Genomic DNA, 15,128 nt, shown 5'->3' with positions numbered 1-15,128 from the left:
CTTACTTTCGTCAACATTGTTACGAAACGAAGAAGAAGAAGACGTAAACATCAACACGGAAGTGGAAGCGCGACCATCACACAAATTGGTTCTGTATTTATTTATTATTCCAACAGTGTCAGAATTATTATGCGGTGTCTGCACCAAAGGAGTGTTATATGAATTTAAATAGATTCAAGGTAATCACACATCTTTATTGACTTAACTAGCATGTAGCCATTAGCCCCAAGTTAACTTTAGCACGGGTTTGGGAATAATTCAGCGACGTTCCAATGCAGAAAACTCACCATTGTGACACTGATTGCAATCTTATTTTTTCATTTTGTTATACTTGTAGTGAGTGATGGAGGGCTCCAAGACATCGAGCACGACGATGCAGGTTAGCTTTGTTTGTCAGCGGTGCTGCCAACCTCTCAAGCTGGACACGTCCTTCAATGTACTGGACCGGGTCACCATCCACGAACTGATTGGTATGGATTATTAAACACAAATATGCAAAGCAGAGGTTCCCATGTTTTAAGTAACAAAAACAAATAATGCATGGGCCACTGTTTATTACAATGTGATGCTTCTCCATGACTCATTTTAGCTCCACTGGTGACTGTAACGCCAAGCAAACATGCGGAATGTGGTGACGGAGACACAACAGAGGTAAATGCATCTTTAACTGTACTCTCTTGTAATCTTTACAATGAATTCCAATGCATTTCAGGAGACCTTTGCAGAAAATAAGCAAGATGGCGTGTCAAGGAAATACATCCCCCCAGCACGGTGAGCGTTTTAGATAACATTTTTAAATTTGATACAGCTTGTGTTCAATGAGTATGTAGCTAAATGTATAGACTTGTAATTTGCGCTGGCCGGCCTCGTCAGCAGGATGATGTCGACAGAGAGCGCCAACAGCTTCACGCTGATCGGAGACACTTCAGATGGAGGCACCATGGAAAACCTAAGCCGCAGACTCAAGGTGACCCCCCCTGCAAGACGGCCAAATGAAAAGACGATGTGTGCTGATTTTCATGATGGTATTTGTGGCGGCAGGTGACGAGCGACCTCTTTGACATCATGTCCGGTCAGACGGATGTGGACCACCCGCTTTGCGAGGAATGCACAGACACGCTTTTGGACCACCTGGACACGCAGCTTAACATCACCGAGAATGAATGTCAGAATTACAAGTGAGTGATGATGACCCGAGGCCTCGCCAAAATTGGACACCCTCTGAACTTTTGCGCGGTGCGTTCAGGCAGTGCCTGGAGCTCCTATCGCAGCTGCCAGTGGAGGATGAGGAGACGCTGCTGGGCGAACTCGAGCATCTGAAGGAGGAAGAAGCGGCGCTCGTGCAGCAGCTGGAGGCCGTGGAGGAGCAACGCGCAGCCGTGGCCCAGGAGCTGACGCAGAGCCGGGGACAGGCCCAGCAGTTGGAGACGGAGGAGCTGCAGTCAGTAGCCATTTTAATCAGCATTTGTCCTCAGAGAGGTTTTTCAAGGTGTACTTTGTGTGTCAGGTACCAGAAAGAGTACAGCGAGTTCAAACGTCAACAGCTGGAGCTGGACGACGAGCTGAAGAGCGTCGACAACCAGATGCGTTACTGCCAGATCCAACTGGATCGGCTCAAGAAGACAAACGTCTTCAACGCCACTTTTCACATCTGGTGGGTCCATCGTATGAGATGTCGCATTCACGACACACGTTGACGTTTGGAATGGTTTCGTCCCGCCCAGGCACAGCGGCCAGTTCGGCACCATCAACAACTTTCGTCTGGGTCGACTTCCCAGCGTGCCGGTGGAGTGGAACGAGATCAATGCGGCCTGGGGGCAGACAGTGCTGCTGCTGCACGCGCTGGCCAACAAGATGGGGCTGCGCTTTCAGAGGTCAGGCTCGACTAATAATAATACTGCAAATCCAAAATGTAGCCATTACTATTATTTCTTACTGACAGCAACTGACTGATTGGCACATTTTAAATTCAATTCTAGCCATCCGTTTTCTCTCTACTCAGGTATCGCCTGGTGCCCTATGGAAATCATTCCTACTTGGAGTCCCTTACAGACAAATCAAAGGTAATGGACAACGTAAAATAAATCTCCCGGTTGACGCTCTTAACTGTTTTGTTTTTTCTCCCCAGGAACTTCCGTTGTACTGTTCGGGGGGCCTGAGATTTTTCTGGGACAATAAGTTTGACCACGCGATGGTGGCCTTCCTGGACTGCGTACAGCAGTTCAAAGACGAGGTGGAAAAAGGCGACACTGGCTTCTGTCTTCCATACAGGTTAGTTAATCATAGCTGCCATGTCATCAACTACCACTCACTAAAGCGGTGGCATGTCAACTGTTTTGGCTAATTGCGCCACGACGTCTGTTTGAATGAAGACAAACGATACTTCAGGAACTTTGTACTTACGCAATGTGTGTGTGAAAGGATGGACGTGGAGAAGGGCAAGATTGAGGACACGGGCGGCAGCGGCGGCTCGTACTCCATCAAGACTCAATTCAACTCGGAGGAGCAGTGGACCAAGGCGCTCAAGTTCATGCTCACCAACCTCAAGTGGGGGCTGGCCTGGGTCACCTCGCAGTTCTACAACAGATAAATTAAGAAATGCCACAGAGGCGACACTTGCTGATGGAACAGCGTTGGAGAAGGCCTACCTTGTGCTTTTGCCCGAGATGTTCTTTCCCCACATTGGAATGTAAAACTTTCTTTAAGCTGTACCACTACTTTCATTCTTTCACTTATTATGGTCACAAAATTCCAGGAATTTAAGTTGACACTTTTCATGGAACTTAACAGGAATTTGTGGGAGTAAATGTGGCTCAGATTTGAATGGAGAAAACTGAAAACTGAAAGTTGGTTCATTAATAATTAACTTAAATTTAGAAAGGGTATTATTCACAAAACTTCAAGGAACGATGCTGAAAGTTAGGCTTGGTCTAAACACGTGTTTTGTCGCCCTCTTGTGGCAACTAACTGGGGTGGTTTACTGGGAGATTGTTGCTGTTTGTTCCTACTAATTAATATTTGAAGAGTGCTTTTCGGTCTTGCTTGTTTGTTTTTTTATGCTTCAAGTAGGAGTTCAAAAATACGGAGCAATTAAAGTACTGTAATGCCATTGCATGTGGGCAAGGAGACACAATTATGAACACAATTCTACTTTCCTCCAAATTTCCTGTTGATGACCATAACTTCTAACCTCCTATGGGAATATACTGTAAATTTTCCAACCCTTTGTAACATTTTGTACAGGTAGAACAGTTTGGTTGGTGTCATTAAAGCAGGGCTTGCCCCCCCCCCCCAAAGAAAAATGAAACCCGCATCATGCTCCTGAAATACACATAACATCTTCATTTTTTAGGTTGTCTGAAACCTGAAAGGATTTTACAAATTGTAGAGCTCATACTTTACAAAATTATACCCAAATTGTGGTAAGCAAATATTTCTTTTAATAGTCACATACTATATTTCCACATTCACTCAAAGACTCCTCAAAAGCATTATTTGAAGCTATTTTATTGTTTTCCCCCCAAAAAAGGGGGAAAAAAACCCAACAATTTCATTCAAAAGAACTTGAAATTGAGATGGACGGTTAAAATAGGAGCAGGGGAAGGACTGCAAATGGGGAGGATCTTTCTTGTCCTGAGGAAAATCGGCTTTACAGAACTTAACTGGAGAACCAAAAACTCCAACTGAACCTTTCAAATAATAACTCGGTGGGCAACTTAGCCAATGACCCTTGATAACATTTCTTTTATTGTGATATTAAATCCCTTTTTTCAGCATTAAGGCATCTGCAGTGCTTATCACAGCAAGGCAGCCTATAAACTACAGTGAACAAATGGACCGCCAATATACAGTAGTTTGTTCTGCGGCGATGGGGACTGTCTGCTTTTCCTTACGTGTGAAGGCGCGTAAACGACGACGACATATGCAAAGACGCTGATATGTTCTCAAGGATGTTTAACAGGAGAGGGAAGGGGAAAAGCGGACAGACGGACGGGCAAGGGACGCGTTTAGGTGAAAGTAAGGCCGGCCTCGTTGTACACCTTGAACACCTTCTCGATGGCGTTGACGTAAGCGGCCGTCCGCAGGTCCAGGCCGAGGTTGTACTTGCTGGCCGTGCGCATGATTTGCTGAAAATCAGGAAATAAATTGACCACATTAAAATGGAAAAGAAGCTAGACTGCGCCTAAATAAAGATGAATTATTCTGCATTAAGTTCAATACAACGGAACTGCACTCATCAGATGTTAAGTGTGCTGGTTGGAACATTAGAGATTCTTGTCATACCACTAGAGGGAGCCCCCGTAGCACTAGTGATACACAACATACAAAATTGCTGCTGTGCATAAAGCACAAGATGACGTCATAGCTGGGCAATGGAAAAATTCATCTGGAATTATTATTTTTCTTTCTGAATCAGACTTTGAGATCAAGATTTTCTGAAATTTCAATGAATGTAATGTTTTCTGTCAGTATGTGGTGTATGACGGCTTACCCTGGCGGATCTCTCCATGGTGTAGGCCAAGCCGGAGTGAACGATGTCCTTCTCGGAGGCACCCTGGAATCCAAAAGAGTCAAACTGAATGAAACCGCCATTTGTGTACGCAACCAAAGTGATGCGCTACCAGAAAGCAAAGTGCGCTTCTGACACGTCAGATCTACTCACAGCGACTCTGGCCTGGAAGTCGGCGGTGGGCACGATGGGGATGGGTCCGCCCTGCTTGCCAAATTTCCTCTCCAGACTCTCCTGCACGGACACTGGAGGACGCAAATCATTTTATTCGGCGCGGTCGCAAAAGAGGATTGCATTCGTTTGCAACTTGTACTTACTGAGCAGGTGGTAGTTGGAGTCCCGCTCGTATTTGAAGGTCAGACGTCCGTAGCTAACGTGGTTGAGATTCTTCAGCCACTCGAAATAGGACACAGTCACACCGCCGGCGTTCAGGTACATGTCCTGCGGGAGGCGGGACCGTCAAAGTCTTCTTTCACATCATTGAAGATTTTGGTTTTCTATCACTTACAGGGATGACCATGACTTTGTTAGCCAGGAAAACTTTATCGGCTTCAGGGGTGGTGGGACCGTTGGCGCCCTCGGCGATAATCTGGACAAAGAACACAATGTTTGCAATCATCATAATTTAGAATCCTGAGATAAAAGTCACATCAAATTTACTAAAACAAAAAATATATATATTGATCACATTGTCATTTATTACAACAACACACGTCACAAAGGCAAGCAATCTCTTTCCAAAGTTCTTGTCTCCTACCTTGGCCTTAATCTTGGGGGCATTGTGGCGCTTCAGCTGCTTCTCGCCGGCGGCCGGGATCAAGATGTGGCAGTCGGCTTCCAGAATGTTCTCCTCGTAGGGTTTGGCGCCCGGGAAGCCCACGATGGTGCCGTGTTGCTGTCGGGCGGATCCACCAAAACAAAAATGTTGACGCCGAGGTCAGGTTGTCGTGGCGACGAGAAAACAAGACGGGTCGCACCAGTTTGTAGTCCTCCAGCTGCTTGGGGTCGATGCCTTCCGGGTTGTAGATGGCGCCGTCGATCTCGCCGATGCCCACGCACTTGGCGCCGTACCTGTGCAGGTACCTCATGGAGTGCAGACCCACGTTGCCAAAGCCCTGAAAAACATGCACGCCACAACTTAATGAAGACATTATCTAGACATAAATGTAACATGACACCTGTAGCCTCCAAAAAAAAAGGAACGGTGGCACAAATGTAAAGATGATGATTACAAGGGAAAGCGGCAAAGCTTAATTCTCAGCCGGCTAAACCTCCAGGAAGAAGTCATTTGCGCCCGCCGCAATCCCCACACAAAACACTTTCAGAGGGATTAAGTTTTTGATCCGCGATGTCGCCAGCAAGCTGCTGCACTTGCTGGCTCTCATCTTCATCTTGAGTGCATCATCTGACTGGCTGGCCTGATATGCCAGACCTGCTTCCTCCTCCATCCAAATCAATTTACAGTAAAAGGATGGTGATGGCGGCGCCTGTCTAAAGCCTTCGTCCTCCTCATCATCGCGTGCGGTCACCTGGATGATGAAGGTCTTGTCCTTGAAGCCGGGCGTCAGTCCCAGCATGCTCATGTAGGAGGCCTCATTGATGAAGTTCTCGATGCCGTGGAAGACTCCGCGGCCGGTGGCTGAGATGCGGCCGTGGATGCCGCCCTGGCTGATGGGCTTGCCCGTCACGCAGGCGTGGGCGTTGATGTCCTGTCATGGCAACAGAAAGGAAAAAGTCATGCTTTCAAACTGGATTCAAAAAAGCTTACCAATGATTTGCAACTCTTCATTCGAAAGCCTAACCCTCATCCAAAGCCTTACTTTGTTGCCTTTATGGTGCTGTACCTAATGTAGTGTCCAACTTGGGCTTATCAAAAATCAAAAAGTGCCGTTAACGTTGCCTCATTAATCCATTGACAAACAAGTGGGCCTTTCTCTCTGAAGACTTCTTGCTTCCTTTCATGAGAGAGTAAAGGAATGTTTGCTCTGGAGGGAAGGGAGAGGCACAGGAAGCTGGTGGTTCAGAGTGACTCACTTCTACCCAACCCCCCCCCAAAAAAGGAAAAAAAGAGCCGTCGTGCTGAAAGCAGGCCTGAACCCGAAGCGGCTTGGCAACTAACCGTGTGCGCGATGGTGTTGGCGTAGGTGTCGGCGATCCAGGACATTTCCCGCTCGCCTGTGCTCATGTCGGGAGCCGGGACGTCGATGCCGGGTCCTGGTGGGGACACGGAGATTAGGGCACTTCAAATTAGGCTGGACAACCTTTTTCCACTAATACCGGGTGGAATATTCAAAACACACGCATCAGCTTTCACAGTTCAAACCTCGGCTGCTGGTAAAAATGTTCCAGAACAAGGTCCAAAAAAAAACTTTGGGCGGGGTTGCAAGAAAAATAATGAAGGGGGGAGGGGTGGGATGTGCGCGCTGAGTTTTGTAGGCTGCTATTTATGAAGTGATTTGCTTCATTTGGGGGAACTCGGCAAATGAGACATGACGGCAACTCCAAAACGTTCACGCTCACCGATAAAGCCCTTCTTGGCCAGCTCGATGGTGAATCTCCTGGTGATCTTCTCCAGCTCGTTGTCCTGCCGAGCCAAAAGGCAAATATTGACATTATCAAACCGTGCAATAATACAAGTTGCGGTACGCAAGGGGGAAAGCAGGATGTCTCGTGAGGCGTCGCTTCCTCATATGACTCATATTTTTCGTCCTTTGGTTCCAAATGATATGCTATGTGGTGAAATATGACTCACGGAGTAATTCCTGGGGTTGATCTTGACTCCAGCTTTGGCCCCTCCGAACGGCACATCTGGCAAAGGAAAACAGCTTGGTTGGCTCAAGTCTCGGCTCACTTACAATGCTTCCAAAAAGTAACTCAAGACATCGCTGAAACGTACCCACAACGGCACATTTGTACGTCATCAAGGAGGCCAGAGCTTTCACCTCGTCCACAGACACCTCGGTGCTGTAACGGATACCTAAAAAACACACCCAAAAAACACAAATGGCATGTTACTATGGCGACCAGTACAAAACCACCAAACACGCCCCGGCGGAAATGACAAAGGGCATTTGAGTAAAGTGTTTGTCTCAGCTAAACGCTGTACATCTTCAAAAGATTTTGCCACATCAGTTACAGGTCAAAAGACGCCATCAAGGAGCATCCAGAAGTTTTACGGCGGCTGTAAAACACTCGGACTGCTCATCCAGCACATGTGGGGGGTTGTCTCGAGCAGACATGAGCTGCTGTCCTTCTTACCGACGGCACTTTCCACATGATTCACAAACCAAATTATATCGAGGGAGAGGAAAAAACTCAAAACAAGCTTTCAAAAAAAATCAGCTGAGCCACCACGAGCCAGGGAGGACAATCCAAAGCTTGTGATCAAATTATAAAATGTGAAGACAAGCCGCGGGGAAACCACCAAGGCCCCCCCTACACCCCCGCTGCGACTGTGATGTTATCCTAGCAACCGCGGCAGAAAATCAAAGTACTTTGTACGACACAAGTTGATATTTGACTACAAGGAATGTTTTTATTTTTATAAACCGTTGCAAAATGACAGGAATTTTAAATTTTTGTTAGAAGTTCAATCATGCCAAATTGAAATAGAATGAAATGAAAGCAAGTTTGGAGCTCTTTATGTCATGCCCAAAGATGCCATTAGATGGCACTAGAGCCTTGGATAATAGGAAAGTAGTCATTGGTGTCAAGCAATCAATATTTTTAAGGGGTGTGCGTCAACTGCAACGGGTCACCAATGGCGCCGGTTCACTGCAGTCCGCTGTAACTCGTGGACTCGCCTGCGTCAAAGGCGCCCTTGAAAAAGGGGCGTGGCCAAAAACACTTTTTTGAACTCTAGGGTGCAAAAGGGTCTTTGCGACACATTAATCATTGAACCCTCTCAGCGTTCTTGCTGACTCCAGAGAGGATTCAAATCGCCGTCAGTGACATCATCGCCTTAAGCCGCCTTTAGGGCGAAACCAGCTGAGCAAGTAAGAAATACAGCTGCCCCAGAATAGTTCCTGCATCCAGCAGGTGCGGGAGTGTTAACAGCAACAACGGCCACCATGTTGGCATGCGTCTTCTTACTACGACGCCCACAGCCAAATGGGAATGCCTGGGAAAACAACCAGAGTCCCTCCGTCCTGAAGTGCGTCGACACTCCCAGGCGCTTTCGCCATACATCACATCCCGCCCACCCTCATGTCAGACTACCCAGAATTCATTGCACGGGGGGGGGGGGGAGGAGGCTGCATGCACCTTCATAGATGAGGTCTTGAACTCAACAGTGTCAAAGGCACGACATCATGCAAACATAACAGTGTCAAAGGCACAAGAGCAGGCAGTGATGTCCAAAGTCAGCCGACTTTGGAAGCCATTTTGTGGCCCTGCAGATTGATTTGAGTTTTGCCATAATAGGCATGAGTCGATCTGTAAATCTAAAGTTCAGAAAGGAGTATGATGGCAGAAAAGCACTACTTTTAGTCTCTTCAACTCACTTCCGAGTTGATTCAATGGCAAAGGGATCCCTCTAGAGAAGGGCAAAACAATACTTTGATCGCTTTAGCACAAAACAAGGGAATATCTCCTCATTTGGGTGTCTGAAGTCAATATCTCAACTGTATTCAATGGTCGGAGTATTTGAAGTTAAGACCTGTGTTAGGTAGAAGATGTGAATTTGCAGGAATATGTGGAGTTGAAACACCTGTAAAACAAAGCCTCTTATCTGTCAAAATATTAATTCTGAAGTTTTAGTGGATTTAGAGGCCAAGTTGAACTATATGTGAGCTACTAGCTTACAGACGTTTTAGCAGGTGAGCGGAAATATTATTAAAATGCGAGTTTTAGTTGAAAGTGCGACTACCAACAGTGACACGTCATTATTTGTAGGATAAAAGAAAGAGAGAGAGGTTGCTGGGTGACTAGCTCGAAAAAGGCTAACTAATGCTAACGGTATGCTAGGCTAACCCGCTAGCTGTCACCGGGGGTTCCTCCAGCGCTCACCTCCCTTGCAGGGCGTCCGGTGCTGGCTGTGCTGGGCGCGGTATCCCTCCACCACCTCCCACTCGCCGTTGTCTCGCTTGATGGGAAACGACACACTGAGGACGTGGTTGCAGGGCTTAATGATGCGCAGGATGCCTCGCACGCGGTGCCGCTTCTGCTCGGGGGTCTCGCGGGTGCGCAGGTCCTCCACCAGCTTGTCCTCCACGATGGCGGCGCCGCGGTCGAAGAAGCCCTCCACCATGCGGAAGAAGTTGGGGTCGTCCGCCTGATTTTCGCTCGCCGCGTCGGCGTAGCGGCGAACACGCAGTAGGGAAGCGGACGCCGGAAGAGCGGAGTCCACGCAGCCCGAGGCCAGCGCGTTGCCCGCCGAGCGGCTCAACAGCTCTCCGAAGTAGCGATACATGGCCGCGGCGAGAGTCGAGGAAAGGCGACGAGGACGACCCGAGTACGGGATGTGTGGTCCTGTGGACGACAGCGACGGAGGCAAGAGAGAGACAGAGAGACCAAGAAGGCTCCTCACCGTATCTGGACCTCCGAGCGAGTGAAAAGTGACATACTGGGCGTGTTTACTTTAAAAGGCAGCCGAAGGCCAGCTGAGGAGGGCTCCGAGGGGCGCACGCGGAAGCAGCGGTGGGAGGAGGATCCAGACAGACGTGCGCGCTCCCGCTTGCACCGCAGTTGACCGTGCGCGTTCCCGACTCTATGGCACAAATGAAACTGCATTATTTTTGGTGTTTGTACGTTATAACTTGAATGTTTTATCTACATTTTTCACATCTGAACCCCCCCCCCCATAGTTTTATTTGCATAGTATCCATGCAAATATTATTAAAATATATGGGATCATGGCAGGCTAAGAAATGTGTGCATGCGAGCCAGTGTGTGAGAGGTCAACAGGTCACCGGTGCTTTGAGTGATGGGTGGGGGGCTTGGAAGGGTTTGAGACAGCTGGGAGAAGTGGGCAGCGAGGGTCTTTCGGGGAGAGAAGGGAGGGACGGAGTGGATGTGGGGGAGTGTGAGTAGCTGTTCTCTGATGACCTGCTCAACTCAGCTATCACTCACAAGGCATTGTGGGTAAGACCCCTTCCCCAGCCAGTCCCAATCCCTAGGCAAGTCGCCAAGTTCACTTCATCACTCTGTATGCTTGCATTGGCTAAAAATGACAGCCGCAACTTTTCTTTTTCCCTCAGAAAACAACCACACGAGAGAGCAAAGCTAGACAGAGTTTAGTTTATCCATCGATTGGTCAAGAGAAAATCGGCCCAACTGGAAAATGGAAAAACCTAATTGATCTGAAGTAGATGTGACTGCTCCTCCAGTCTTAGTGGCTTTATGTAAGAGCTTGTCAATGGCGTGTTCCTTCACACCTATGTGCTGCTTGACCTAATACGGCACGCAGCGATAGGATGAAAATTGCACACTGAAATCGTATGTGACGGACTGGACTTAAACCCGTGGACTCTGCACGGAAGATAAGCACTCACCGTTGGGGCGAACAAACAAAGACGGTCAATCCGTGCAAAAACCTCACTGGATGTTTGAGTCAAAATGGTTTGCCGTGGAAATGGAGATTTGCTGGAACAGCCCCATATTAACTGGGCACTTTATATCCAAAAGAGAAAAATAAGGCTGCAAAAATGTCATTTAAGCTAACGCCATAAATGTCCACTTTACAAAACAAAAAGAAACTATTGTCATATCTGTCCTTTATTTTAAATCATAAAAAGATAATAAAGATAACCTCCATGGCCCCCCCGTTTACTATCAGCATTTCAAAGACTGCAACAGCGGCCGTGTCATTGGCTGAGAGCCCGACAACACCCACCACAGGGTTGATGACCACAATAGGGGGGGAGGCTGTTGTGAGTGGTCACATGCTGCTTTGACGTGAAACAGCAGGAGAGGGTGGAAACGGCCGCTTCCTACCTCCTTAACATGCAGACTAAAAAAAAAAAGCGGCAGCTCTCGGTACACTGACAGAATGCAGCCAGCACACAGACGCCGACGGGGGCGACTGGGCCGTGGACAACTGCTAGGGTCACCTTGAAACCTGCTTACAAGCTGATTTTTTTTTTAACTCTGGTGGAAACTATTCTGATGTTTAATATATTGAAACTCAAAGAATCATGTGTCCATAATATTTGGATTAGTTTTATTATTCTTCAATGCCCAAAATATATTTTTCCAAACTAAATATTGTATATTACTGCAACACTGCATGGAAAATATCATTGTTACAATATTGTAATATATTCAAATAATATATATTATGCGCTTTCCTTTTTATTATGACTACAAAAGCATTGCATCTCCATGGCAACCCCTTTTAAAGGGATCAGTAAATGGTAAACAGTCAACATGTTGCCTAGCAACTGTTGAGAAAAAATAAGTTATTCTATTAGATGGCTGAAGATACACAACTGACCGGTGGATCCACTTTTCTCGGTGGCGCTAATATAAAATAAATGACTTGTCTCAATATAGTAGGAGGCATTGCTTTACAATACATTTTACTGACAACGAATGTCCACTAGAGGGCGCCAGTGTATTCCAAACTACACTGTTGCATTGGTGTGAGGCTCTGCATGCAAAGCCACAGGTCACAGCCACTTGATGCAGAAACAAAATGTAAAAGTAATTTTTATTTGAATACTTTTGAATAAGGGTGGTTAGCATGTTTGTCTCGCAGGTCAAATATTTTGGGTTCGAGTCCAGGCTGCTTGCATGGCTTTTCTACAGATACTCTACTCCCAAATAAAATAAAAACAACTTGCATAAGGTTAAGTGTTAGTTAGTCCAAGAAAATAGATTGCGATTTTAATTATAAAATGACTACAATTCATCTGCACTTTATTCTGAGAATGTCTTCTCTAAAGTCAGTTGAACTGAAACTGTGTATGTGTATGTCTTCACGTGAGAGGGCCCAGAGGTAAAAAGTTGAAAAAGTTCCCACGAGAACTCTCCTACCGCGCGTCTTCATTCAGGAAGTTGCGGTTTCGCCTCGCGTCTGCTCACATCTCCCCATCGACACACGTTGCACATTATACACGCGTGTGTGTGCGCATAGCCAATGTCAGACGCCTTTGCTGTCACTCCACGTGTCAAGTGACCCAGAAGGAAACCCCAAAGGAAGTCAAGGGAGAGGTCAAGAAGGAGTCAAACGGGTCGCTTTCGTCACTCTCGCTCGCTGCGGCCAGATAATCGACGATCACAATCGAAAGCAGCAACAATCAGTCTCAAGTGTCAGACAGAAATGTCAGCTTTGAAATGCATGCATGAAAATTGTAATGATTGCAAAGCGAGAAAGGCTGGATCAGTTCTTCGGCTGCCGTGATCATTGGTCCACAGAGAGCTGCAGGAACGGCTCCTCCACGTCGCTGTTGCGCAAATAAATAAATAAATAAATTGTCATATTGCCTCAATGTCCCAAACATAAATTTGTGCCGATACCTTAGCACGTAGGTGACGCAGAGGACCATAAGATGCTGCGGGGCTCCGGTTCTAGACGCCCGGACCCTCGGTACCACGGCGCTGTGGCTCTCCACCCACACATACCCGCCGCCCTTCACTAGAATCCTGTACCGGCCGCTGACTGACTGGCTCTTTGAGTACACTGCAAAAAAAAAACAACAACATGGGATAACGATCACGCGCTGCTTCACCTTTATGACTTACAGTCGACGTGATATTTGGTCAAACGGATTGTGTCCAGCGTGTGACAAAGCTCATATATGGAGCGGCCCACCAGCTCGTGAGAAGGGTACCCTAAAATTGACAACACGCTTCACATGCACACACACACACAATTAAATCATGCTAAATCAAATGTTGTCAAGTGTTTGCGCTCACCTGTGGTCGCACTGCGTGAACTTCATGTCCATGCTGTGCTGGCTGCTGAAGGTGCGAGCGCAGAGGAGCGTGTGAGACACGGGCAGAGGACGACAGGTGAGCAGAAGGCAGGAGGCCGGGAAGGGGCCGGCGCAAGCCCTCGCTCGGCCCTGGCACTGCAGCACCTACCATGGCAAAAGAAAGAAAAGCCCCCAAAATTACAAAATGGCACTGAATAAAAAATAGTACGAACAAAAATATGATAAAGAGTAAAATAATAATAATAATAAAACGCTTGAAATGTAATTTAAAGTACAAAAGCAAGAATGAATTTTTTTTTTAATAAAAGCAAAATGTGTTTCAAAACAAAAGTGTGAAAATAATCATTTGTGCACAACCTTCCACGTGGCCGACTTGATGTTGGTGCTCCGTCCTTGGAGGCTTAGGGTGCTTTTAATCCTCACCACAAAGTCACGCTTTGCGTCGCTCCAAAACTCCTCTTAAAGAAGCGAACAAATTCATTTAATAACGAATCAATTGTTCGAACCTCAAACATACACGCAAATGCTCACAAACCTGCAGATAGGCGGAGATTACTTTTGATTTCTTTGTGGTCATACGGGTGAGTAAACTCAAAAATGTTGTGGCCCATCAGTTCAGTCTAAAGGGGAGCAGGGGGGTCACAAAAATCTTTAATAGACATTTTCACCTTTGTGTCTGTGTGTACTCATTTTAAAAAAAATTATTTCGTCCACAAAAGAAGAAAAAAGAAGAAAACTAATTATGAATACAAACAAAAGACAATAATAAAATGAAATTATACAAATGCAGTATATCAATATGAACAAATATAATATCAAATAAATATGTCTGATCCAAAGGGCAAACCGGACGAGTGGAGGGCACTGAATGCGTGTGTACCTGTGTGAGTCCCAGGTAGCAACTGACGTTGTCGGACAGGAACATCATGTCCCCCTCGAGGGACAGCACCATCACAAATCCCTCCAGGATGGTCAGGTAGATGCCAGTTTCCTCCGCAGCCTCCGTCGTGCCCTTCAAATCCAAAAACGGTGACACGTACAAGTCGTCTGTGGATCGCGACAGATGATATCAGTATTTGTGAGTAACACAGAAAGACCAAGTTGGGAAAAAAAAACGAAATTCAAACTTGTATTGAGAGCACATCACCTTGTAGCAACGTTTTGAGTCGAATGTAGCAAACCGCCAGACGGATGACGGACGGTTTATCCAGATGATCTCTGATGGACGCTCGTAACGGCAGCAGGCGGCACAAATCGCCAAACACGTCCGACTCCACTCGCCGCCTCCGCCTGGCTGCCTCGCGACTGATCGCCCTGCCAGAAAGAAAGAAACGTCTAAAAAGTCTACACACCCCTAAAAAAAAAATATTGGGGAGAAAATAAATGACAAATTTACAAACGCTAAATTCAGTTCATTATTTTTGTTACGTTTATCAATTTTGTAAATTCATCATTACAAGCTTTGCCAAATAATGCAATTTAAAAAATAAAAAGATCCAATAAATAAAAGTCAATTTACCTCCTCCTCTCCTTGTCAGCTCTCATCACGTTCCGGCTGTCAAGTTTGGCTGTCTGTCAGTCAGTCAATTAGAAGGCAACGACTGAACTGCAGTTCAAAGGTCATGCAGAGGAGAGAGCGCATCCCCCTCCCCTTCGCTCTGTTCCCCTCCCCTCTCTACGCAACAGAACCTGCCTCACATGCTTGAAAAAAAAGAAAGGAAGGAAGCATGCAGGAGGAGCGC

The 15,128-nt window shown here is 46.6% G+C and overlaps 3 protein-coding genes across 6 annotated transcripts; 1 reads left to right on the top strand and 2 right to left on the bottom strand.

Annotated features, from left to right (window-relative positions):
• becn1 (beclin 1, autophagy related) lies at positions 1 to 3,307 on the top strand. Of its 3 annotated transcripts, none has more exons than XM_061263863.1 (12): positions 1 to 88; positions 338 to 470; positions 590 to 651; positions 713 to 771; positions 874 to 967; positions 1,042 to 1,178; positions 1,247 to 1,441; positions 1,508 to 1,654; positions 1,725 to 1,874; positions 2,003 to 2,063; positions 2,129 to 2,271; positions 2,422 to 3,307. In XM_061263863.1, exons 2-12 carry the CDS (start codon positions 344 to 346, stop codon positions 2,588 to 2,590), a joined length of 1,344 nt encoding a protein of 447 aa, XP_061119847.1. In that variant the 5' UTR covers positions 1 to 88; positions 338 to 343; the 3' UTR covers positions 2,591 to 3,307. The 3 variants fall into 3 exon arrangements, with proteins under 3 accessions (XP_061119847.1, XP_061119848.1, XP_061119846.1); XM_061263864.1 differs by having other exon boundaries at positions 28 to 179; positions 877 to 967; XM_061263862.1 differs by having other exon boundaries at positions 28 to 179.
• A 184-nt stretch (positions 3,308 to 3,491) lies between these two features.
• Positions 3,492 to 10,164, bottom strand: glud1b (glutamate dehydrogenase 1b). Its single transcript, XM_061263860.1, has 13 exons — positions 9,518 to 10,164; positions 7,407 to 7,487; positions 7,263 to 7,318; positions 7,031 to 7,094; positions 6,630 to 6,724; positions 6,040 to 6,219; positions 5,488 to 5,625; positions 5,268 to 5,405; positions 5,019 to 5,099; positions 4,828 to 4,951; positions 4,664 to 4,755; positions 4,493 to 4,555; positions 3,492 to 4,127 (listed from the first exon to the last, which is right to left on the bottom strand). The coding sequence occupies exons 1-13, from the start codon at positions 9,918 to 9,920 to the stop codon at positions 4,008 to 4,010; spliced, it is 1,635 nt and encodes a 544-aa protein (XP_061119844.1). The 5' UTR covers positions 9,921 to 10,164; the 3' UTR covers positions 3,492 to 4,007.
• A 1,975-nt stretch (positions 10,165 to 12,139) lies between these two features.
• LOC133142575 (endothelial PAS domain-containing protein 1-like) lies at positions 12,140 to 15,045 on the bottom strand. 2 transcript variants are annotated; one of them, XM_061263865.1, is made up of 9 exons: positions 14,906 to 15,045; positions 14,534 to 14,700; positions 14,267 to 14,433; positions 13,922 to 14,006; positions 13,744 to 13,844; positions 13,367 to 13,530; positions 13,193 to 13,299; positions 12,968 to 13,130; positions 12,140 to 12,894 (listed from the first exon to the last, which is right to left on the bottom strand). In XM_061263865.1, exons 1-9 carry the CDS (start codon positions 14,929 to 14,931, stop codon positions 12,852 to 12,854), a joined length of 1,023 nt encoding a protein of 340 aa, XP_061119849.1. In that variant the 5' UTR covers positions 14,932 to 15,045; the 3' UTR covers positions 12,140 to 12,851. The 2 variants fall into 2 exon arrangements, 1 of the variants encoding a protein (XP_061119849.1); XR_009710198.1 differs by lacking the exon at positions 13,193 to 13,299.
• Positions 15,046 to 15,128: the final 83 nt, after the last annotated feature.

The sequence above is a fragment of the Syngnathus typhle genome, linkage group LG18 (genome assembly GCF_033458585.1).
Source record: "Syngnathus typhle isolate RoL2023-S1 ecotype Sweden linkage group LG18, RoL_Styp_1.0, whole genome shotgun sequence".
NCBI classification, from domain to species: Eukaryota; Metazoa; Chordata; class Actinopteri; order Syngnathiformes; family Syngnathidae; genus Syngnathus; species Syngnathus typhle.
The sequence above is the reverse complement of the archived record's forward strand: the minus strand, read 5'-3'. Positions and strand labels throughout refer to the sequence as shown.

Coding starts and splice junctions, on each gene's coding strand:
- becn1 (XM_061263863.1), top strand. CDS start 344: ATGGAGGGCTCCAAGACATCGAGCACGACGATGCAGGTTAGCTTTGTT. Junction 968..1,041: donor ACCTAAGCCGCAGACTCAAG/GTGACCCCCCCT, acceptor TTGTGGCGGCAG/GTGACGAGCGACCTCTTTGA. Junction 1,655..1,724: donor AACGCCACTTTTCACATCTG/GTGGGTCCATCG, acceptor CGTCCCGCCCAG/GCACAGCGGCCAGTTCGGCA.
- glud1b (XM_061263860.1), bottom strand. CDS start 9,920: ATGTATCGCTACTTCGGAGAGCTGTTGAGCCGCTCGGCGGGCAACGCG. Junction 6,725..7,030: donor GGCCAAGAAGGGCTTTATCG/GTGAGCGTGAAC, acceptor TGTCCCCACCAG/GACCCGGCATCGACGTCCCG. Junction 4,556..4,663: donor ACTTCCAGGCCAGAGTCGCT/GTGAGTAGATCT, acceptor TTTGGATTCCAG/GGTGCCTCCGAGAAGGACAT.
- LOC133142575 (XM_061263865.1), bottom strand. CDS start 14,931: ATGAGAGCTGACAAGGAGAGGAGGAG. Junction 14,701..14,905: donor GCTGACAAGGAGAGGAGGAG/GTAAATTGACTT, acceptor TCTTTCTGGCAG/GGCGATCAGTCGCGAGGCAG. Junction 14,434..14,533: donor ACTCAAAACGTTGCTACAAG/GTGATGTGCTCT, acceptor CGCGATCCACAG/ACGACTTGTACGTGTCACCG.